This window comes from Drosophila rhopaloa, unplaced genomic scaffold (assembly GCF_018152115.1).
Source record: "Drosophila rhopaloa isolate 14029-0021.01 unplaced genomic scaffold, ASM1815211v1 contig_3, whole genome shotgun sequence".
Classification (NCBI taxonomy): Eukaryota; Metazoa; Arthropoda; class Insecta; order Diptera; family Drosophilidae; genus Drosophila; species Drosophila rhopaloa.
Window position 1 is genome coordinate 6,986,358 of NW_025335123.1, and position 22,235 is coordinate 7,008,592.

The window sequence follows — 22,235 nt, forward strand, 5'->3', positions numbered from 1 at the left end:
CATCTTTAAATAATAATAGCAAAGACAGTTTGCATTTTAAATTCTTTACCGAAGTCGCTTAAAATGACAAAAAAAATATAATGTAAATTATATATAGATCAGAGTAGAGAGAACGAAAGGAAAAGGATTTGGGTTATCCAAAAACACTTGCTGGCTAAATATCTCTCAGGCAAAGATTGCAGTTCGGATGCATAAGATAATCATTATAGTTACGGGGAATACGTATGTAAATTGGATTTGGTGCAATAGTATTTTAATAAATTAATACAAATTAAATACAGTTTTGTGGCCTTGAAATAAATACAATGCGCGATTAGTTCGTAGTTGTAAAATGTAATAGATTTGTGCCGTGGCATGAACAAACTCTGGACGAGCATTTAAAACGACAAAATGAAGAGAACAAATCGCATAAGGTAATTATATTAAATGGAATCTCATATTATATATAGAGTAGTAGTAATTAAAGTATAGTAAATGTCTTTTTCTTTTACAAAAGTATCGACTGCGCAGAAATTATAACCATAATCATATAATCATAATCGAAAGAGACAGTGAAAGAGAAAGAGAACCCAACAAAGTCATGGTCTGCCTTTTTGTGGGTTTCGCTGTTATTGGTGTGTTGCTCTCATGGTAAATCTGTTCCCGTGCTTAGTTCGTAAAGTATATATTTAACAGACTTTCAACAGAGTGCCCCTCGATTATGAATGTAGTTTAAAACTTAATAAACCAGCTCGCAGCGATATCGAGTTGGACAGAGAAGGAGATATGGGGCTGACAAGTCTTTTTTGTTATCAATCATTGAACATTCAAGTTTCTCAGAACGGATGCAGAAATTTTTATTAATACGCTAGACGACAGATCGTTAAAAATGCCAAAAGAAATGGGATATCTGATTTACACATGTTTTGTATATAAAAACTTCTGTTCTAATGTCGATTCTGTCCGTCCGTCCGTCCTTCGGTCCAAACGACTTTTTGTGTAAGAGTAACCCGCCACCCGACCCCCTCGCCAGGACTTCAAGCGTGGACCAGGGCCTCCAAGGCCGATGGTATCCAACTGCGAGGGGGTCAAGTGGGAGGGTTCAATAAAAAATTTAAAGTTCTAGTGAGAGTGCATTTCGCATTCTATAAACAAAGACGGGAAGCCAGAGGGGAAGGTTGTGTAAAAAAAAGGGGCAGGTGATCAAATGGGGTGCGGGAACTAACGCTTGCCGTTCGGCGAGTTGAAACTGCACGAAAGCATCTCCTCCTTGGCCAGCTTTGCGCGGTACTCGGCCATCATGTCCCGGCACTGGATGGCGATGTCCAGCAGCTGCGAAAACATCGACTCGCCCCGCTTGCAGTACGAGTCCTGGTCATAGTCCACATAGTTGGTCAGGTTGTACAGCGCCTTCGACTCGGAGAGGAAGGTCTCGAGTGTGGCGTTCACGGTGCGGTGATACTCCACCACCATCTCCTCCGTCTGCTGCAGGTCGTCAATGGCCTGGTGCTGTACAATCAACTCATCGGACATCTCGTGTTCCTGCAGATGATAGTGGATTAAGTAGTTTAGTATTATTTTTTCAAATAATTCCTTTTGGGCAGGTAATACTATACTAATGCAAATTATATTGGGTTAAAAACTTATGAATTAAATACCTATATCCTTTCCAATTCTTGGTCTTTAGAGAGAAACACCGGCTTGAGTGGAATTCCAAAACAAAAATGAAAGTTTCTGCATACGTTCAGCAAGTAACAAAATATATAAAAATGTAAGAATGCAGCTAAGCGAATAAATGCTTTTCAATTCGGATTTACTGGCGGGACGAAAATCGATTCAGCCGCGGCCGAAATACATCAGGATGCGCTGGATCCCTGACAAATGGCAAATGGCAGGCGTACTTATACAGCGATTCGTCGCAGTCTGAAGTCGAGAAGAGTGTCTGCGTGCGGCAGCGGTGCAATAGCAGTCGCTTTCTGGACTCCTTTGGATCTTCTGCAAACTGTGGCGGCGGTGGCAGTGGCGGCACAGATTCCACAGTCATCTGCTCGTTGGCTTTTCCCTGGCGCGACTTTATCTCCGCAATCAGGGCGACCATCTCTCCGGTCTTCAGCACAAACCGCTCTCCTGCCGGCCGCAGTTGCTGAAACTTGCTGAAAAGCAGCTGATCTCTATCCGAATGCATCCCAAAATTGCAGACCCTCTTAGCCGCTTTATTTTCGGGCCCGTGCTGCCGGTTCGCGGCATTAAAACCTTTTGCTTTTGCCTCTGCCAGGTTGACTGGTTTGGTTTTCTGTCGCCTCTGTTGCGGCATTTCCCGATTGTCGTCCAGCGGCACAAAGAATGCCCCGACCAATGGTTCGGCTTTGGCGCTACCATCTTGCTCGAAGGGCACATAAAACGACTCATAATTGCATGGCCTTCCACCCTTGTTCTTGTCCTCTTTGGGACGATGGTCAGGAGTCGGGGGATGCACCCACCGCTTGACGATCGCCTTTGGTGCATCTTTTCCCACTGAACTGGTCTTTTGTTTTGCATAGACGTTGTAGGTTTTATTAGCCGGTTTAGCCATCTTGGGTTTGTTACAGTTCCACACGCGAACAGGGTCATGCGCCCCAAGGTGGACGCCTTTGACCCGGGCACTCATTGCTCCGGCTACGAAGACTTCACTTGCTCCTCTTTGGCCGCCCATCACAGGTGGTAACTTACTGTATACCGATTGCAGGGTTCGCGAGTTGGTATACCTCCCGATATTTGGCGTGTGGCTTTCACGAGCAAATGGCATCGATTTTGACATTGTGTTTCGTATCGATTGACTTGTATTATGAACTAAAATCTAAACTGAAAGCGCTGCAAACTGAACTCGAACTGGATGTGACTGAGGTGAAGCTAACGGCAAAGCCATCTTTGCAAATAGTTGGCATACTTAGCCTGATATATAAATTGAATTGAGTCGAAGTTCCCAGACTGAGAGTATTCGTTTCAGTTAATTTTGTGATGCCAACTATCTAGTCTTGATTGGTTCTATAGGGAGGGTCGGGGACAGTTTCGGGAAAAAGGACATGTCCTTTCTTAATACTCACGCTCAGCGAACTCAGCATGGCCAGGTCCATGTTTCCAGCGTTTCCGTTCTTGTTGTTGTTGTTATTGTTGTTGTGAATACTAGGTCCCGAGTGATGAGAACCAGGACCGCCGACACGCTGGTTGTGCGACTGAGAGGCCGCGTGCGTGTTCTGGTGCAGCTGGTGAGAGTGCGGATGCACCAGGTTGAGCTCCTCCTCCTCCTCGTCGTCCATGATCTCGATGGGTTCGCTGTCGCCGCCAGGGCCGACCTCGGCGATATCCTTCACCACCAGCTCCTTGACACGGTCCGCGTAGCGTAGCGTGTTGAGCGTGTGCTCGCAGGAGCTCAGTCCCGGCGAGATCATGGCGATCATGCAGGTCTTGCTCTTCTCGCCGATAAACGAGTCGCGCAGCACCTGGGTCAGTTTGGAGACCCGGAAGGGCAAGTGGGCAGACTGTTTGCCCAACGCCCGGATGCACTCCTTGAGGGCCAGCAGCGATTTGTTGATCTCGGCACCTTCCATACGTGTCTGACGATCAGCCGACGAGGTGTCCACCCCACGTTCGTTGCCCGCAAGATCGATGAACGAGAACTTGCCGTGGATCTTTGTGGAGCCCATCGGCCGCAGCACAATCTGGAAGACGGCGTGCGAACGCGACGAATTCGAGTTGGCCGACGTCTGGCCGGATGTGCGGGCAGCGTTGCCGTGCTGGATTAGCTTCAGCACCTCCTCGACGCTGTCCACCACCTTCTCGGTGAGGCCCACCACCTGCACCTGCTGCTTGCCGTCCTCCAGGACGCGCAGCTTTTGCTTGTCGGCCAGAAGATCGAAGACCTGTTCCGAGGGATCCGTTATTAGTTGGCTCAAGCACCGTCATTTTACAAACACTCACCTTGCCACTGTAGATCTCAAAGAAGCTGGCCGAAACGACTAGATTCATGGAGCGATAGCGTGGCATATTTAAAGTAACAAAAACGTCCTTGGCCGCCATAGCGTAGATGCCGTTCTTGCAGTCCTGCACCTTTCCGTTGAACTCGCCGCCCATGGTGTGTGTCTTGCCGGATCCTGTTTGGCCGTAAGCGAAGCACGTCGCCATTCCGCCCTCGAAAATTGTTTTAACCAACGGCTTGGCTGTGTATCTGGGGGGTGAAGTAAAAGTTGTTAGTGCACAATTTGTTATTATGGAATTTAACTTTATCGAGCTCGGATCTAAAGTTAAAGTTAGGGGTTTTATAATATTAAAAACAAACACCAAAAATACTTACGATACAGGCATCTGTGATAGAAACTATATCTTAAAGTGCTGTCGATATAAATTAAGGAACGATTTCCAGTTTTCATATTTCTTTTAATACGCGCCATAACAAACATAACAGAAATGTTTACTAAAAATGAGGAAGTCTAAATCTTCGACAGATCAAAGACCCCAGTAAAATGCAATAAATAAAACAATTGTAAATCTGCTTATTCGAAATACTGGGGCTTTGATAACGACGTACGACACTGTTCCAATCAGCTCTTGATTCATGCGTTAAGATTTGTCAACACGAAGTCGTTATCATCAACTGCTAAAGGTATAAATTCCCGCTATTACTCATGGGGTATACTCTAGTATCTGCCGTGACGCGGCGTCACGTATGGCGTTACCAATTCCAGAGAGCCATAATATACATATAAATCGCAAAAACAGGAAAAGAAGCTAAACAGGTGGCGGGAAAAAGGGGCAGACGAAAGTCAGGCACCGAATAAGCAAAGTCAAGAGCCGCTTTAATTCAATTGAAGGCAAACAATTACTAATGGGCAAATGCTGGGCCAAAAGGCAGTTACTTTTCGAAATCTCTTCCGCTGGCCCATGGGCAGAATTCAATTTAGAGAGTTCGAACGAAGCTCGGCGAACGAGGGGAAGCGGCTGGCTTTTCAACTTAGTCATACAAAGCGAGCGAAAAAATATAAAACAAACTTGGCTATTTCGGGAACGACCGCTTTCAGATGCATGCTTCTGTTGTTGCTGTCTCGGTCGGAATGAGTCAATGAGTCGCTATACCAGAGATGCGCAAGCGGGGTCCGGTCACAACATCACCACATGATCTTCAAAGTGACTGGAATCGCAGTGATCTTAGTGGGAATCGGGATAACAGCACTGGGCGATCGTATCTCATTGTATTTACTTATTGTTTTTTATATGGGTCAACCCTGGGGATTGCAAGTCAAGCAACGGATAAAGCGGACGGTATCTCTTGTAAAAAATACATGTCATACAAATAAACAAATATTTCTAATCTATAATAGCAATACACGATTGGATTTCAGTTTAAATAATGGTCTGAGCAAAATCAAGTCAGGGCCAATCAAATATCTGCAGTATAATAATTAGTTATAATTAGGGATTAAAGTAATTAGGTGTTCGATTTATTAAGTACAAAAGTACATTCAAATTGGTTATTTTGTATTACACTTTTAAAATGTTGAATTAAATAAATAATATATCACTAAATTAAATCAGACAAAAGATTTTATGTTGACTCTTAAATTTCAATTAAATGCAAAGGCATCATATCGGTATTGAAAAGTCATATATATAAGTAAATATAAATAATAAGCTGGTAATATTGCGAAGACAATGGAATGTGTAGGCACCATATTAAGAAAATGACCCGATGTTTGTTTAAACGCGCTAATAATTCAGCGATGTGGCACTTTAACTGTACGACAACTGCGAATAGTTTTCAACAAAATCCTTTTATGCTTAGTGGCAAACAAACCAAAGCTTGTACCACCCATATATGGTGGGGATTCTTAATACATTCTAGATAATGTAACTGAAATACTCACTTGTATACCATGGCATTGTCGCACGTGTCGTTGAAGGCGTAGTCGAAGCGAAACTTGTGATTCTCCAGGAACTTGGTTAGGTCGACCTTACTGCGAGGCTCGTGCACGATGAGCATGTCCTTGCGCGGCACCGAGATGACGTCGATCTCCTTGCGATTGACCTCCTTGCGGCTGATAGGTCGCTTCCGCACACACACGGTGATCTGATGGTCATCGACGGCCTGGCCATCGAGCAGCGGCACAAACTCCAACGTGCCCTGGTACTCGCGTATCATCTGCGCCGTCTCCCAGTTGGGATTGCCCGGATCCTGGTTCATTAAGGCCACCTTCTCCTCCTTCATCTCGGCCTGGCGAGCGCGCCGCTTCTCGCGGTTCTCCTTCAGCCGTTCCACCTCCTTTAGGGCATGCGATCGGCGAGCACCACCGCCGCCGGCTCCCTGGGTTGTGTTACTAGCCGGAGCGGCAGCCTGCGCTGCTGGAGCAGCAGTGGCCCCCGCTCCGGGGTTGGGCAATGTGTTGTTTGGCACTGCCGAGGCGATTCTCGTCTGCTGCTGGCCAGCGGCAGTTTGCGAGTAACGCGGTCGCTGCAATCCGGTGGTGGCTCCTCCGGCTGTGGTGTTCGAGTTGCTGTTCGTGTTGACGCTATTGCTGTTGCCCAGCGGATGCGGAATCGATTGAGTCTCCTGGATCTTGTTTAGCACGTTTCCTGCCATGGTCATGCGGCTGGTGAGATTGCCGCCAATGGCCGATTGTGTGGGATTCCTGGAGAGGTTCATCGGGGCGGTGGCCTGCTTCTTGGGCTCCGGGGCGGCATGCTGCTCCACGGTGTCCTGCATTAGCTCCGGATTGAGCGTGAGAATGGCGTCCAGTTCCACCTCCTTGCCCTTAGTTTCGCCCCGTTCATACCATTCTACTGTGATGCACTTGCCCGACTGATTGATCACCGCCACCACGGCCATGTGGACACGGCCGTCCGTGCGCTTGATCTTGACGCTCTGCCCCACTGTGATCATGTCCATTTCGGCGACGATATTGGTGTGTGTGGTGGTGTTCCTATTTGTTTGGAAGTCCTTTTGGTGTGTTATATATGCGGTCTGGGCGGTGTAACTCCTTGCACTGTTTTTCGGACAGCTTGGCGGTTGGCGAGGAGTACCGTTAGACGTACAACTACTTGTTTGTAATTATTTGCAAAGCAAATATTTCTGCGGTAAAAAAAAGAAAACAGAGAGTAAAGAATTTTTGTCAAGCCGAAAAGAATGATGTTCTAATCAAAACAAATTACTGGTATAAAATGAAATGGCAGCTCCGAACTGAATTTGAGGCAATGACGGCCAAATCGCAGAGAACTGCTTGTCGAGGTCGCCGACAGCGTCTGTTTCGTTTTTGAAGTATGTGTGCTGCTTGGTGGCCTACGTCAGTGTGTGTGATTGTGTTCAAACCGAATTCAAACGCCAACTGTCATTTTCGTTGCGTCTGGCAACGGATAACAAAAAAAACAGGGATTGCAGGGAAATGGGGAAAACTAATAGAGGAACCAGCGTTGTTCTGCGTACCCAAATCCCTTTCTTGTCGTTGTTGTTGTGCGCCCATTTTGTGGGCACTCGGCTCGGCACTGTGCAACACTGACAACCGTGCGGCACACACATAGCGACACATATGCAACTGCGGCGGCCCTTTTGGCCGAAAAACAACAATCTGCATTGAACGACAACTAATCAATGCTTTGGGCTCCTAATTAGATGCAAAAAAAATACACACACAAACGCTGCGAATATGCGTTTGCTTTATTGCTTTACGTCATACACGGAGCTCCCACACACACAACACACGCACACACCGATGCAGAAAACAGACGGTCGCGGAAATGAAATTGAATTTTTGCAATCTGCTACCTTTTGCTCACCTTTGCTGCTGTCTTCCCAAACGCTACAATTCGTTCGCACTTTCCATTAAAAAAAAACTTAGAGATTTATCGACCGATCACAACGAAATATCACAAAATCTGTCCGAAATAGTTTTACAAGCGACCAGATGTCAGCAACACAAATTTGTAGTTTCACAGTTTGTTCGCCATTGTTTTTTGCCACACTGTCATGACAATGGCGCACCGTTGCCCAGCACTGGGCTGCAGGCCGGCCAGTGCTGGGAAGCTAGCCGTTGCGTTTGAAACGGGCAGTGATGAGTGAGTGGAGAGGTGGAAAAAATATCTTTTAAGTTTCAGTTGACTTGGGTTAGTGGCTAATAGGGGGCCCACAAGCCATAACCATCACCCACTGGGAACAGTTACCATGGTTTATTTGCATCCGAGCATTACCCAACACATGTCGATACTAACGTCTTTAGCAGTCAGCTGTTTTTTGAATATCTTGGGTATTATGGCTATTCACACAGGCGGCGTTTCTGCAACAGCGTCCAGGATGAAAATAATCATATTGACCTGTGTGACAAAATGGTAGGCAATGAATCAGAGCGTGGTGGTCACCAGATCATCCATCAAAGTAAATAATGGTAAAAACATTTTTCTTTTTACATCGTTTTCTCTTAATATATCTAAAGCCATTTTCAGTACGCCGGTCTGAGTCGAACTCTCCACCTTTACCAATTCGAGTGGATAAATCAATAACTGCAGAAATCATTTTACTTTCTAATTGCTTAATTTGTATTAGGTTTTGCGTTACTATTCATTTTATTGTTAGGAAAACTAATTTTTCATGTTCCTTTTCTATTTTTCGGTTTGCTTACTTTACGATCAGCTGCTTTTGCAACAGCGGGTGCCTGTGTGAATGGCTCGGAATACGCGGCTGTATAAGGAACCAATAGGGCTAATCGCAATCAAAAATAAAAAAGTGTTGGTATTGGTGGGATTTAGTATTAGCCTGGAGTTGTTAAAATATGGATGTGGCTTCATTGATAGTATTGTATCGAACATTTGCGTCATTAACATTACATATGTCAAACAGAAACTTTTCCACTTTTAATATATCACTGAAATCCCTGAGATCTACTGGTTTTTTATTAAATCTTGAGACAATTAAATGTAACACAACTTTGAAACATTTGTTTACCTTTTTCTGCAAACTAATGAAAGTAATACAACAAATCGAAAAACTGTTGTTTTTGATACTAACGATAGCCCTAAAACCATCGATGGTGTGCTAAAGCCGAACAATCAAGTGTATCGATAGTTGGGTACATTTGTTTGTGCGTAGAAAGTAAATTGGCGAAACGAAACGGATCGAAAAACTTAACAAAAAGTTAGCAAACTGCCAAAGAACACACGGGTTATTCTCTGGATATAGCCGCCATATTAACGGACCGATACCGGAACACACCAAAGCCACTCCACCATGGACATTATGGACATCCAGGCCGTCGAGTCCAAGCTGAGTGACGTCACGGTGACACCGATACCGCGCAGCCAGGTGCAGAATTTCTACAATTACCAACAGCAGCGGGAGCAGCGTGAGCAACAGCCCCAGATCCAAATTTCGGCCATCCACCACTCGAGGGGAACCGGAGGATCAGCCTCCTCCGCCACGGATTACTCCACGGGCAGCGGAGGTAAGCGGGAGCGGGAACGCTCCTCCGCCAGCGATTACAGCAGCTCCTCCAGCAAGCAGAGCTCCGCTGCTGCGGCAAATGCAGCCGCCGCCGCAGCCGCCGTCGCTGCCCTCCAGTACTCCCCGAAGTTCCTTCAGGCCCAGTTGGCCCTCCTTCAGCAGCAGTCGAACACCACGGCCACGCCTGCAGCAGCTGCAGCGGCGGCCCTCTCCCTGGCCAATATGTGCTCCACCAATGGCGGACAGAGGAACTCCACCTCCTCCTCCAGCAATGGCCAGAGCATGGGCTTGAATCTGAGCTCCTCGCAGCTGAAGTACCCGCCACCCTCTACCTCGCCCGTGGTGGTTACCACCCAGACCTCGGCCAACATCACCACACCGCTCACTTCTACGGCTAGTTTGCCCTCCGTGGGACCAGGCAACGGGCTGACCAAGTACGCCCAGTTGCTGGCCGTCATCGAGGAGATGGGACGCGACATCCGGCCTACCTACACGGGCTCACGCAGCTCCACGGAGCGTCTCAAGCGCGGCATTGTTCATGCCCGTATCCTGGTGCGCGAATGCCTAATGGAGACTGAGCGAGCCGCGCGCCAATGAGAGGAGGAGTCGCTGGCGCCGCAGCTGGCGTCGTCGGATTGAAGAGGACCAGGATGGGAGGGTCATCCTCATTTCACGACTAGGTTAATTCCCCTAACCCCAGAAAGGATGGGTCGAATTTATTGACCAGGCATCTTTGGAGCTATTAGAAATTTTGCACGATTGTGAGCCAATTCCGCTTGGATATCATAGGATTAATATAATTTGTAAACTTCCCACTGACATTATCTTAAAGCAAAAGAATCTGCTCAAGAAGAGCAGGCACGATTTCCTTACTTGAGCGCTTCTTTTTCTGTTTTCGATTTAGTTGTTAGGCATTCCAAATTGTTACAATGGATCTTACCACATTTAGTTTCTTGAAATTTATGAGTCTTGGCAGATCTCAATGACAACAAAAATGCAAGCAAACTTCGGCAAGCCGAATTTCATATACCTTTGCAGCAGTTACAAAAATTAAATATTCTATATTTCGATGCTCTAAAAAAAATGAATCTGCTATGTAGATTTTCCGATACATTTTTCGATCGTTCCTATGGCAGCTATATGATATAGTCGTCCGATATGGGGCCGATCCGGTCCGTTCCTACTTGTATACTACGTGCAACAAAAAGAAGACTTTGAGCTAAGTTTCATCCAAATAGCTTTAAGACTTAGGAACTAGTTTTCGTAGAAACGGATGGACGGCCAGGCAAACAGACGAACATAGCAAGATCAACTCGCCTGGTGATGCTGAACAAGAATATATGCTTTTTAGGGTCGGAAATGTGCTCTTCACTGCGTTGCAACATTGTGACTGAAATTATAATACTCTCTGCAAGGGTATACAAATTAGGTGTTAGATTTTTATAATTATATGTAATTATAATTATATAAATATATCTCAACATCACAATTTAACATTTATCATATTTAAAACTTCAAAGAGATTGTCTTGCTTTTCAGCTAATGTTACCTTATCAGAGATGTTGCAGTTTACCAGCTGGTTTTAGCGTACCGTGAAAATAAGAGAACTAACGCATGGAAAGATGCTCAGAACACTCCAAAGATTGCAAAAACCCATCCTATCCCACGAATGTCCCTGTATTACGCATTAAAAGTAGCAATTTGTATTAACTTATAAGTCTCCATCAACTTAATGGCCCTCGGGCCGCCGGACCATAGTTAAAGAATGTTTAGACTAGCTCAGGTTACAATCGGTTAAATCTGCATTGCTATAGCTGCAACACAAGTTATTATATTATTTCTCTTTACCACATAATTAACAATCTGTATCCGTAATCGTAAGACTAAGATGCACCTGCTGATCCCGTGTGCTTGTCCCGATGTGTGTCTGCGTAGTGAATGCGATTAATTATCTAATGGGGATTGCTTAGGCGGAGGAGATCCGTCCATCGGCAGGATGTGAGTATGAGTTCGCCACTGCCGGGGTCTCCTCGTTATTTTAGAGAACTATACAAATTCATATATGTAGTTAAGCAGAGATATATGTATACATATATATACTTGTTATGCAAGCAAACAATGTGCATGTCCAAGTGAATGGTGAATTAGTGGCAATTGACACGAAAATATTTATATATGTATACACATAGAACACAACTTGTATATTTACTATATGTATGAGCAAATACGACTAAGTTCAAGCCTGTATACCAAACCGAATTCGAAATAAATGCGCAATTTTGGTTTTTGTAAGCGAGACTCACGCATTAATTTGCAGGAATCTTAGTTTTAGTCTCTACATAAATTCTTTTTAGTTTAATTTTATTATTTTCTTTCTGAATTCGTTTTTGATCAGAAAGGAATGTTTATTATTTTATAATTTCGGCTTTGTCAATATCAGTTGATTCAGCAGTTTGGATCCAGTAGTTTTTCCAAGTCCAGAACTTGTAGTTTTGGCTTGTATTGTTTTTTGTCGCTGTCTTCAACACTCGTACTTAGGACAACATCCGGGATATGGCTTGGTAGAGTCACTTATCAACCTACAGGGCTTCAAGGAGGCTATGCTAGGGCATCTGAGGAAGACAATCGAGTGGATAAAGAATATATTCCATACAAACGCATAGAACCTACGTTAGGGCCGACAGTTTTCTGGGGCCCTCGCATGTGTACTGCATGCAGCGACCTTCCGGGCTGTATTTCTCTCCGGTTTTCATCTTGTGGCCGCTCACCTCGCAGTCCACTGGAGGAGAAGGGATCGCGATGAAAAGGATGTAGAGATGGGGGAGCAGTGGCCCACTTACCGGCAAACACCAGGAGGGAGTGGGCGCCCAGCACCAGCAGGCATAGTACGAACGTGACCGATTTCATATTTTTCAGCAAACTGATCTATGTTTTGCCCAGCTGCCTGGCTATATAGTTGTTTGGTTTGGGGTGCGCCTGCGATTAGATTGAAAGGTCAAGATCCCCGTGCTCTCGCGATTGCGTCGCCGGGGTCTTCGGGTGTATCAAATAGGTGGAATATTCTTGTTATGAACAGATCGAGACTTCAAACTAGCAAAACAGATGCAGCTCAAGTTATATCACCATTAAGTTAGTGTATCTACTTTTCAATAGACTTGAGGCTCTGAAAACGCTGGAGTGCAGGAAAATTGTTGTTGTCAAATTTGGATCCTTCCCACCAAAATCTTTTAAAAATATCTTTGTTGCAAATAAGTAATAAATTCACAAAATATTTTAAACAAACTATTCAAACTGAAAAATTCCGAATAAAACCTTGTAAATTCGAATTTGTATTTTCTGCATAACAATAACATATGTTATGTTAACCAACATTTTTAAAGAGTTATGAATGGTAAAAATATATAAATTCCGAATAATCAAAGATAGTATTTTGGCTGGAACACCTAAAAACCGCCAAAAAAAAAAGAGAATTCACGGAAGATACAGTTTTGAACTCTATTTTGTTTTTGAAAAACTTAAACCTTTTCCCATTGTAACATTTCTAAAAAAGCTAAAAAATCAATTCCGCGTTAGCAGAGCTATTGTTTTGAAGAGATCTGTAGCCTTATATCTAGAATCCACTGGAACACTCTAGCTTGGGGCAGCAAGCTGGATATTGGAGGTCATAGTCATTGGCGGAGAGATGGCAGCCATGTCCGGGAAACGGCTGTCTTTCGCAGCTGGAAGGGATTAAGTTAGTGTTAGTTAGAGGTGCTTTTTCTGAACATCGAGACTCACTGTCGAATCAAAAGTAGGTAGTCGTCGGTGCACTCCAGTCGGATGCAGTAACCATCTCGTCCAGAGGGCAGAGCGAAGCCGTGAAGCGGAACGGCAATGTCCAGCTCCTGGTAGAGGCAGTGCTCCGGAATGGTGGGGTGCTGCGTGTGACCCTGGTACTGGGTGCTAAAGCCATTGGCGGCCACCGACGAGACACTTAGGCAGACCGCGAGAGCCACGAGCACCAACGGCGCTCCAGACATGGTTGCTTCTGATTTGGAATGGCCCAGTGATGGAGCCATCTCTTATATGGGGCCCATCCGGCAGGGCCTGCCTTATCAGTGCGCTATCATCGCTCCCGTGCCCCGCGATTGATTCGGTTTTGATTGGGTTTGCCTTGCTCTCGAGCTGGAAATGGAGGAAGTTGCGTTCCACGTTATCGAGCCAGGGAATCCGGGCACTTGAGATGGCAACAACGAACCACTTCCACTGGTTGATGGTGATCACTTCGGGATGTAAGCATGGACCAGCAAAATTTACCTCACTGCATACATGCATATGTATGTAGGTGTGCCAGGTGAGTGCTATACAAAATGATAGTTATCTGGCTTTTGCTTATACAATAATGTACTATTATATTGTTCGAATAAATATTTGTACAACTAACACAACTATAAGAAAACTAATTCCGAAATTGTTGAGTATTGCTCTTAGAATTGTCTGCAATCTAATTCGTTTTAAGAAAGTAAATTAATTACATTAATAATAATACAACAAATAGAAACTAAACGAAATCCAGCAGTTTCCCTGACCAAATATTATCATTATTTTAATGCAATTATAATGCAATATTTTTTGTATATACAATATTATATTTAATTTTTATTGATTAAAATAAATGAGTTAATGATCACACAAATTTTAGTTGTGTTAAAAATTACTACGCTATTTAGGAGAATCATGCGATTAATATCATATTAATAATTAATATCATAATTATTAAACTTATCTTTATCATCGTGACAGGAAAATGATTCTTAGAAAAGCCAGTTTTGGTGAAAATCACTCTATCCAATTCATAAAAATCAAATCACTAATTAATGCAAATGCAACCACAATGCACTTGCACTCGTGAGTCCCATGAAATTTGCATATATATATCTACGTACACCTACCCGGTATCGTGTGGTGTGTGTACAGCGTACACAGGAAAAAAAAGTAGGATATTTCATGATTTTACAGAACCAGATAGGCTAGCTTTCGGATACTATGGTTTATTTTAATGAAATACATATGTAGCTTAATTTATGTCTGATTATAGTTCACTTCTCCATAAAAGATTTTGTTTAATTTCTAATAAATATGTTATAATACTTAATAAGCTAAAAAAAAAAAATTACTGGGGCCGTGAGATTTGCACCAAAGGAAGATGCAAATATAAAGATATATTTATATTTAATAGGAATTTACCGTTATTAAGATAGCAAGGTGATAGTATAATTCCCTGTGCATGTGGCCGAAATTCGGATTTACAAAAGAGTTATTTGTGTGCTTTGATTACTTCTCGCGGCGCAGCAACCTTGCCACAGTTTCTCGAACCGTGTCACTTAACTGTCAGGGACTTCCATTTCCCCCAGATCTCACTCTCGCTTTCAGGGCTAGCTTAATTAATTTAAACTAGAGCTGAAGCGGACGCCTTAAGTCGTCGTCAAACAAAAGCCACAGCGCAGATGCTATCTGCGTATACGATATTTGTATGTACAATATGCTGTACCTATACCTATGTACTCGTACCGCCTGCACATATGTATACAGCACAATGTTTATTATTAATTTTATATAAAAGCAACAACAATTAATTGTAATTGACTCAGTCGCACGGGTAGCGCACAACAGCCAAGTCGGATTTGGACTTGGATTTGGATTGGGATTCGGAATCTCAGACTTGATTTCCCCTACTTGGCGATTATGCGAATCGGAGTTGGTTGTCTTCTGATGCTCCTGGGCATTTGTGGTGCAGCACGGGCGGATCTCACCTACCGCGGGAATGCGGTTCACCCAGGTGAGCTGTGGATATACGGTGTTTCTGAATATTATGTACAGATGTACATATGTAGAACTACGAAACTAAATAGAAGAAACATTGTGCAACGGTAGGATTTGAACATGGGATTTTACCACCAGTGACGGAATTTGTTCTTCAGTCTTATTACATTTTCTATAACCTTCATTAATGCATAGTGATTTTCTTTAAAGAACTCCTAAATTTAAAATACTACCAGCATTCTTTTGATCTAATTCCATTTAAAACTATATTAACTTTTAGTCGTATTATTATATTTTTCCCTTAAACTCTAAACCTTTTTGTTAAAACCATTTATTCTAGAAAAAGGAAATATTTTCTAATTTCCTAGATTTGTTATAACAAAAATATTTGTTATAAATTTCTACATGGATTGAACACTAATGCACATAAGCATTGTGTCATCTTAATTGCATGTATTGTATTTATTATTCCTATTATTTTTTGTGAACAACTTCTGGTTGTAAACAATATACCCACAAATAATTTAATGCATCTTACCTACCGATCTCCCCAGACCATCCTGGCCAGTGTTACTATGAGGAACTCAACCAGGCCATTCCCAAGAAGCAGTCCTACAAGCCGATCAACCGCGAGGGCTATTGCCAATCGATCTACTGTAGGCCGGACTATGTCCTAGAGATTGGCTAGTAAGGATGACTCTTTTGACCACAAAAAGTGTGTTATGATTGATCATATTTATTCTAAATTATTCCAGCTGCGGTCGCCACAACCTGGTGCCCACGGACAAGTGCAAGATCGCCTCGGACATGCGACGCACCTTCCCCGAGTGCTGTCCCAAGTTGGTTTGCCAGGAGTCGGAGAGCAACTACATCTAGGCTGGATCCGGATGCAGTATTTAACTCTTAGTATTAGCTCCAACTTTTGGTTAAACGGTAGTTGTTCGATTTGTTGAACAGCTTTTCTTTTAATATGAGTCATTGGTAACTGGATTGGTTGATTAACTTTTTATTATTATTTATAAGGCTTTTTTATGTTATTGATTTTGTTGCGTGAGGTAAATCGAAATGAAAAAAACATCTTCAACACTTAAAAAATAAATATATACTTTAAAAAAATCTGTTTTTTACATGAAATAAAGTTCAAAGATTGTGGCTTAACAAGATTTAATTACTTCAATTTGAGTTTAGAAAATTAAAAGATTTCTTTGGAGCTGATACAGGAACAATTGGACCAATTTTACGATCTGGGGATCCCCTGTGGGTTAAAAAATTTTAAATCTAAATAAAAAAAATGAAAGCTTATAATAAAAGTTAAGTTTTCCAGGAATGCAATACCTACATTTTTTGATTAGCACAGTTTGGAAAACACTAGGCTTTTATTACATAAATAATGTTGTTGAAAAATATGTATATATGTACTTACCGAATGTTAAAGTAATCGCCCCTTGTAAATCAAGTATTTTATTCTAGAGGGCACTACTAACGGGCCTTCCAATTATTTTTCCGAGGGTACATATATATTCAAATCGAACTTTTTGGAAACTGCGCATCTAATTCCTCCTAAGCAGTTAAACAATTAAAACTACCACCATAATCCCTCTCCATCTTAATCAAGCTGAAAATGCAAATCACCGCTGCTAATTTGCAAACAAGCACATAGCTCACTAGGAACTATAAATAGGAATCAGGCAGGCCGGCGGTCTCAGTCTCAGTCTCAGTCTCAGTCTTAGTCTCGTCTCCACGTTCCGAAGATGCACAACTCATCCATGTGGCTGGTGTGGTCCGCCGTGCTGCTGGCGCTTCTGCTACCGGAGGCACTTCTGCCCACCGCCGATGCAGGTGAGCTGGACCACCACTGCCCCTAGGAATCGAATCCCCACTAAGAATCCATCACCCCTTTCAGCCAGCGAGCCATTGTGCACGTACCGCAATTTGGAGGGTGAGACCATCTTCCTCAAGTACTTGCCGCTTATAAAGAGGGGAGAGGATTACGTGGACTTCGGAAAGGACGGCAGGTGCCTCAAGCGGGCCGTCTGCACGGACACCTTCGATACCACCGTGGAGGAGTGAGTATACTGATTTAAGAGGGAAAGCAAGCAAATAGAAATGTGCAGTTCAAAAACATATATGTATAGTTTGGAAATAGATAGGATCAAGATAAAATCCATTGTTCTGCGTCTCGAAAAACAGGGTTTGATATTTATCAGTTTTATAAACACAATTATATTAGATTAAATTGAAATTCGTACGTAACACATTGAAATATATACGTTGCAAATTGAAATTCTGGTATATATATCACACCAGTTTAAATCTCTTTCTCGCAAATGAAGTTGGCTATCACTCTCCAAAGGACATACATATATTCAGTTAATCCTAACAATATTATTGCAGCTGCGCCCAGCACAAGATCACGTGTGCCAACAAGGCTCGCTTTACGGGAGTATTCCCTGGCTGCTGCCTCAAGTGTCCTTAAATCGGAAGAATCCATCTGCATCGTTCTGCACCGTTCCACAAATAAGGGGCGAAAATACAAGCATCAAGATTTGAAAGCTATGTACGTTATTTTAAATTTCAATTTTTAATTACATTTTGTGCTTCATTTAGTTTTAGTTTAGCATTAAGACGTTTTAATTTTCGACATTGAGAATATGTTTGACTCCAAATTTAATGGTAATGAAAATTCTTTATGTACGAGAGTGCCAAAAAGAGATTTAAAATTGAATCGACACAAATGAAAATACATTATTGTGCGTCTGAATATATTTTTGATGCAAATTTTTAGTAAAGAAGCTTCGAATGTTATCAGAATATAGATGCACAATTTATTTTGAATAAAATACTTCCTTTACAATAACCAAAATTATAAAAAAAAAGTTCTTGTTTTCCTGAAACATTAATAAACAGCACTAACTGAAGTTATTTATGTTTATGTTAAAAATAAACGGAAATATCCTAATGTATAGAGATGAATTGCTACTATTGGTAAGAAATTGTGCCCCTATCAAACACAATCCAATATTTGAACATATGTATATACTTCCATGGATCGCAAGTCTCACAAAAGTTGTAATGCCCTCTAAAAGGGTATGAAAATAATTTCACTTTAATCCACTGTTCGTTTTCGATCTTCACCTTTATAGCAAACCGATTTTTTAAATATATTTTTCACGTTTATTTTATGTATTTCTTTAGTCTTAGATTAATAACATGTAGATGTGGATTCGGCTGTCTTCCTGTATTTTTCTTTGTTTTTTTTTTTTAGTGTTTTTCGTTCTGTTTCCATCTTCCGGAACTCAATTTATTGCCTGCTGTTGCGGTCTCGCTCGCTCCCGTGCACGGAGCATGCACACTGTTGTTGTTATATATTGGTTTGTACGAGTGGAAAAGAACATAGCTGTTGCAAGTTTTAAAAAAATACGTGTTTCGACTTTTTATTTTACTTGATTTTCGGGTATTTTTTCGTTTTTGCTACCATTAAAGACAATTTCAGAATCTGCCAGAAGCCAACGCAATGGAAACAAACAAAAAAAAAATCATGTTTAACCGACTTATAAATGAGTGGATCTAAAAATATATATTACGATCGACGGCAGAAGGCTGGCAGGGCTGCTGGTGAAGGTCGATCCTTTGCTGGCAATCCGATAGTGTGGATCGTAGACTATTGCTGATGCTCCTATTCAGTAGTGGTTGCTGGTGACTGCTCTGCTCGAGTTCTCCTGTTCGCCTCTTTCCTGTTGCCCCGGTGCGTGCAAATCCGGCCATCCCTCTCAGTTAACTATAAATATGCTTATAGATCCTCGTCCTCGTCGGGCAGGGCGGTCTCCTGGGCCTCCTGCAAGTCCCGCTCGATCTGCGCCTGCCAGTCCTTGTCCATCTTGACCTCGGGCGGCAGCAGGGCTGGCATGGCGACGAACTCCAGGTTGGGGTCACCAACCAGCTTGCGCGCCAGCCAAAGGAATGGTTTCTCGAAGTTGTAGTTCGATTTGGCAGAAATGTCGTAATACTGCAGAGAAAGCGGGGAAACATTTTAGTTACACGAGTCATGTGGATACAGGAAAATATTGAACTTCACCAAACGCATTATTTCCAAATACTATTTTACTACTATAACATCCACTTTTTTTTTAGTTATAAACGATTGCTGTTTGAGCTCACATGCCTTTTGTTCTTTTCCCGCAAAAAAGAAACATTAGACAAAGTGGCTTTATTTCACTTTTGAAATAATTGAAATTTACATGTGATCTTCAACGAGGACTGTTACTTTCTTATGTTTCATTGAAAATACAAAAAAAAGGTAGCATATCTAGAGCTAGGCCAACTGGGCCTTCCGTTTGGTGAAGTTCCTCGTTTCCCGCCTCTGGGGCGACCACTCACCTGCAAGTTCTTCTTTCGGTGGAAGACGATGCTCTTCGCTTTCACCTTTCGGTCCTTGATGTCGACTTTGTTGCCGCAGAGGACGATCGGGATGTTCTCGCAGACGCGGACCAGATCGCGATGCCAGTTGGGGACGTTCTTGTAGGTGACTCGCGAGGTAACGTCGAACATGATGACGGCGCACTGGCCCTGGATGTAGTAGCCGTCGCGCAGGCCGCCGAACTTCTCCTGGCCGGCGGTGTCCCACACGTTGAAGCGGATGGCGCCGCGGTTGGTGTGGAAAATCAGCGGGTGCACCTCCACGCCCAGTGTGGCCACATACTTCTTCTCGAACTCGCCGGTCATGTGGCGCTTAACGAAGGTTGTCTTTCCGGTGCCGCCATCGCCGACGAGCACGCACTTGAAAGTGGGCATATCCGGACCTTCCTGAGTCATCCTGCTAGCTCTGTCTTCTTTACTTCTGGACTTTGACGGCGGAACAGTGAGCTGTGAAATGTAGTTGAAGCTGATTGGTGTTTTTTTTTTTATGCCAATGGTTTGCGGCTATTTTTCAGCAGGACTGCTAGCGAAGCAGGAGTGGAGTGCAAGGATGTTGTTGGTTCGGCGAGCGCCAGGCGACTGACTACTGACAACCAACTGCGACTCCTGCGAACCGTCCGAAACGTGACGTACGTACACAAAGGATGCGTCAAAGCCCGCCAAGGACAACAACCAGCTGTTCGCAACAGAAGCGAGTGAGCGCGTGACGGAGCGAGCGGGATGGCAACAGAGGGAGAGCGGCGCAAGGATACTGCAGCTGCTGCTCCTGCTGGGCCGCAGGATAAAGAGCAAGGGAGACGGCCACAGAGGATGCCTGCGAATGCAGGTAAAGGAAAATTCCTGGCGCACCGAAAACAACAGTAGAAGCAGAAGCAGGAAGAAGGAAGAAGGATAACTGGAGAACAACAAATGTCCAGAGAGGCGGAAGGATATACTTTGCAGGCAATCGCCATACCACGTTTATGCGAGGCGAAAACAGTTCGTGTACATTCATTTTGTCTCACAAAAGAAACCCGAAAAACTATTATATCTGACCCATAATTGTCTTAGGTATACTAATCTAAATTGTTAGTTTGACCTTGATATCACATCAAAATCGTTGTGACTAATTGAAAACATATACATATTTACCATATGTTAAAAAATAAAACAATTAAACTAAACTCCTCTAAAAATGTTGGTACCAAAGAAACTTAAAGCTTGTTTATAAGAAGCAAAACAGTTCAAATTGTGTCTGTGTAAATCAGTAACTAAAGTTCTCTGATGTTAAGATTTCTGTTCGCAAAAACATGGGGTATAAACGTTCATTTACAAATTTGGCTCGATTTCATAAAAATATGAAAACTATTTAATTTATTTATCATTAAATATTTTGTTAAGTTTGGCCAAGCAAACCATAGTTGTGTTTCGGGCATCATGTTGTGCTTACAAAATAAGTGGGAAAATTATATTTACTATAAAATTAAGAAAAATAATACAAATTGTAAGATGTTCCAAATGATCATCAAATAAATTTTGTTGAAAGAATAATTTAATAAAATTATTATTGAAGATTAAAGTGAGTGGTATTGTTTTATTTGCTTTTCAATGTTTCTTATTCTGATTTAACGAACAATAGATAGGAATGACGAAAACTGAACGAATGTATTTCTTAACTTCGTTTCTCGATGAGCGAATGTGAATAAATAATTTCATGAGACGCTGAAAATGCTCATGGTGTGAGTCACAATTTGGTTTTTGGATTTGTTATTTTAAGGATGGCTTGTGCCTGCGCAATTTTCTGCCAGTGCTGCCCATAAACTTTGGCAAAACAAGAAATCCACCATTTAGAAGGCAGCCTTAACGCCGGTTAATTACAGCTATATACAGTGAAGAACTTAATTATTGGCACAGCAAGAATGACTATCTTATGTGCTGATATTAAAACTAAAAAAACATTTTTTTTGTAATAGAATGGCAATTTTTCTGTTTAATAAAATAGTTTATATTTTATATATATAATCAATAAAAATATAGAAACCAAAAAATTGGCTGAAGATCCCTAAACAAAATAATAGACAACACTTGGGTTTTATTGCATTATTTTGTTAAAACTATCGATTTGGCCACTTCTTTCTGCCAATAATTAAGTTCGTCACTGTACATGCATACACTGCAGAAACCTGTGGACGCTGCAAAGCGCGCCAAAAAACACCGCATAAGAGTGCACTGCCAGTCGCAATTCACGTGAAAAATCACATTCGCACCAAATTCTAAATAACAAATCGAATTCTAGCACACACACGGACAGCAGCACACGCAGACAGACGCCGACGCGACGTCGCTGCCGGCAGAAGAAGTAACATGAAGCAAATTTCATCGCATTATTTTTTGCGATTCAAGTCTAACCTCACAAAATGCGGATGGCATGGCGATGGGGGAAACCTTTTGGCGGCCAAGAAACAAGACCATTTCCAAGGCAATCGGTGAACACCAGCCGCCGGTGGTCCTGGCAGTGTCTTGACGAAGGATTGGGATTCGTTAGGGGCCCTCAGGAGCAGCACGAGGCGGCACCACGTCGCTCGGACGAGGGAAGTCTCTA

The 22,235-nt window shown here is 42.7% G+C and overlaps 8 protein-coding genes across 10 annotated transcripts; 3 read left to right on the plus strand and 5 right to left on the minus strand.

Annotated features, from left to right (window-relative positions):
• Positions 1-811: 811 nt before the first annotated feature.
• Positions 812-7,967, minus strand: LOC108039388 (kinesin-like protein Klp10A). 3 transcript variants are annotated; one of them, XM_017116393.2, is made up of 5 exons: positions 7,780-7,967; positions 5,877-7,078; positions 3,937-4,183; positions 3,063-3,878; positions 812-1,521 (listed from the first exon to the last, which is right to left on the minus strand). In XM_017116393.2, the coding sequence occupies exons 2-5, from the start codon at positions 6,893-6,895 to the stop codon at positions 1,201-1,203; spliced, it is 2,403 nt and encodes an 800-aa protein (XP_016971882.1). In that variant the 5' UTR covers positions 6,896-7,078; positions 7,780-7,967; the 3' UTR covers positions 812-1,200. The 3 variants fall into 3 exon arrangements, with proteins under 3 accessions (XP_016971882.1, XP_016971884.1, XP_016971883.1); XM_017116395.2 differs by having other exon boundaries at positions 7,769-7,967; XM_017116394.2 differs by lacking the exon at positions 7,780-7,967 and adding an exon at positions 7,159-7,310.
• On the minus strand, positions 1,643-3,040 carry LOC108039389. The gene has a single exon (XM_017116397.2). The coding sequence runs from the start codon at positions 2,774-2,776 to the stop codon at positions 1,793-1,795; it is 984 nt and encodes a 327-aa protein (XP_016971886.1). The 5' UTR covers positions 2,777-3,040; the 3' UTR covers positions 1,643-1,792.
• A 788-nt stretch (positions 7,968-8,755) lies between the features above and the next one.
• On the plus strand, positions 8,756-11,728 carry LOC108039390. The gene has a single exon (XM_017116398.2). The coding sequence runs from the start codon at positions 9,224-9,226 to the stop codon at positions 10,031-10,033; it is 810 nt and encodes a 269-aa protein (XP_016971887.1). The 5' UTR covers positions 8,756-9,223; the 3' UTR covers positions 10,034-11,728.
• Positions 11,729-11,780: 52 nt separating this feature from the next.
• On the minus strand, positions 11,781-12,391 carry LOC108039393 (la1-like protein 13). The gene is made up of 3 exons (XM_017116401.2): positions 12,277-12,391; positions 12,107-12,215; positions 11,781-12,048 (listed from the first exon to the last, which is right to left on the minus strand). The coding sequence occupies exons 1-3, from the start codon at positions 12,341-12,343 to the stop codon at positions 11,958-11,960; spliced, it is 267 nt and encodes an 88-aa protein (XP_016971890.1). The 5' UTR covers positions 12,344-12,391; the 3' UTR covers positions 11,781-11,957.
• A 526-nt stretch (positions 12,392-12,917) lies between these two features.
• LOC108039392 lies at positions 12,918-13,479 on the minus strand. The gene is made up of 2 exons (XM_017116400.2): positions 13,214-13,479; positions 12,918-13,155 (listed from the first exon to the last, which is right to left on the minus strand). The coding sequence occupies exons 1-2, from the start codon at positions 13,453-13,455 to the stop codon at positions 13,047-13,049; spliced, it is 351 nt and encodes a 116-aa protein (XP_016971889.1). The 5' UTR covers positions 13,456-13,479; the 3' UTR covers positions 12,918-13,046.
• Positions 13,480-15,066: 1,587 nt separating this feature from the next.
• LOC108039391 lies at positions 15,067-16,401 on the plus strand. The gene is made up of 3 exons (XM_017116399.2): positions 15,067-15,254; positions 15,793-15,925; positions 15,994-16,401. Exons 1-3 carry the CDS (start codon positions 15,161-15,163, stop codon positions 16,112-16,114), a joined length of 348 nt encoding a protein of 115 aa, XP_016971888.1. The 5' UTR covers positions 15,067-15,160; the 3' UTR covers positions 16,115-16,401.
• Positions 16,402-16,942: 541 nt separating this feature from the next.
• LOC108039395 lies at positions 16,943-18,424 on the plus strand. The gene is made up of 3 exons (XM_017116403.2): positions 16,943-17,077; positions 17,142-17,304; positions 17,633-18,424. The coding sequence occupies exons 1-3, from the start codon at positions 16,990-16,992 to the stop codon at positions 17,712-17,714; spliced, it is 333 nt and encodes a 110-aa protein (XP_016971892.1). The 5' UTR covers positions 16,943-16,989; the 3' UTR covers positions 17,715-18,424.
• A 214-nt stretch (positions 18,425-18,638) lies between these two features.
• On the minus strand, positions 18,639-20,111 carry LOC108039394 (GTP-binding nuclear protein Ran). Its single transcript, XM_017116402.2, has 2 exons — positions 19,616-20,111; positions 18,639-19,244 (listed from the first exon to the last, which is right to left on the minus strand). The coding sequence occupies exons 1-2, from the start codon at positions 20,048-20,050 to the stop codon at positions 19,029-19,031; spliced, it is 651 nt and encodes a 216-aa protein (XP_016971891.1). The 5' UTR covers positions 20,051-20,111; the 3' UTR covers positions 18,639-19,028.
• Positions 20,112-22,235: the final 2,124 nt, after the last annotated feature.

Excerpts from the sequence above, each read along its gene's own strand:
- LOC108039389 (XM_017116397.2), bottom strand. The coding sequence starts at position 2,776 with ATGTCAAAATCGATGCCATTTGCTCGTGAAAGCCACACGCCAAATATC.
- LOC108039388 (XM_017116393.2), bottom strand. The coding sequence starts at position 6,895 with ATGGACATGATCACAGTGGGGCAGAGCGTCAAGATCAAGCGCACGGAC. Across the intron at positions 4,184-5,876 it reads GACAATGCCATGGTATACAA|ATACACAGCCAAGCCGTTGG; the intron begins GTGAGTATTTCA and ends TTCACCCCCCAG. Across the intron at positions 1,522-3,062 it reads CCATGCTGAGTTCGCTGAGC|GAACACGAGATGTCCGATGA; the intron begins GTGAGTATTAAG and ends TATCATCTGCAG.
- LOC108039390 (XM_017116398.2), top strand. The coding sequence starts at position 9,224 with ATGGACATTATGGACATCCAGGCCGTCGAGTCCAAGCTGAGTGACGTC.
- LOC108039393 (XM_017116401.2), bottom strand. The coding sequence starts at position 12,343 with ATGAAATCGGTCACGTTCGTACTATGCCTGCTGGTGCTGGGCGCCCAC. Across the intron at positions 12,216-12,276 it reads CTCCCTCCTGGTGTTTGCCG|TGGACTGCGAGGTGAGCGGC; the intron begins GTAAGTGGGCCA and ends CTTCTCCTCCAG. Across the intron at positions 12,049-12,106 it reads AGAAAACTGTCGGCCCTAAC|ATGCCCTAGCATAGCCTCCT; the intron begins GTAGGTTCTATG and ends TGTCTTCCTCAG.
- LOC108039392 (XM_017116400.2), bottom strand. The coding sequence starts at position 13,455 with ATGTCTGGAGCGCCGTTGGTGCTCGTGGCTCTCGCGGTCTGCCTAAGT. Across the intron at positions 13,156-13,213 it reads TACCTACTTTTGATTCGACA|CTGCGAAAGACAGCCGTTTC; the intron begins GTGAGTCTCGAT and ends AATCCCTTCCAG.
- LOC108039391 (XM_017116399.2), top strand. The coding sequence starts at position 15,161 with ATGCGAATCGGAGTTGGTTGTCTTCTGATGCTCCTGGGCATTTGTGGT. Across the intron at positions 15,255-15,792 it reads CGGGAATGCGGTTCACCCAG|ACCATCCTGGCCAGTGTTAC; the intron begins GTGAGCTGTGGA and ends CGATCTCCCCAG. Across the intron at positions 15,926-15,993 it reads TATGTCCTAGAGATTGGCTA|CTGCGGTCGCCACAACCTGG; the intron begins GTAAGGATGACT and ends AAATTATTCCAG.
- LOC108039395 (XM_017116403.2), top strand. The coding sequence starts at position 16,990 with ATGCACAACTCATCCATGTGGCTGGTGTGGTCCGCCGTGCTGCTGGCG. Across the intron at positions 17,078-17,141 it reads TCTGCCCACCGCCGATGCAG|CCAGCGAGCCATTGTGCACG; the intron begins GTGAGCTGGACC and ends CACCCCTTTCAG. Across the intron at positions 17,305-17,632 it reads TTCGATACCACCGTGGAGGA|CTGCGCCCAGCACAAGATCA; the intron begins GTGAGTATACTG and ends ATATTATTGCAG.
- LOC108039394 (XM_017116402.2), bottom strand. The coding sequence starts at position 20,050 with ATGACTCAGGAAGGTCCGGATATGCCCACTTTCAAGTGCGTGCTCGTC. Across the intron at positions 19,245-19,615 it reads ACCGAAAGAAGAACTTGCAG|TATTACGACATTTCTGCCAA; the intron begins GTGAGTGGTCGC and ends CTTTCTCTGCAG.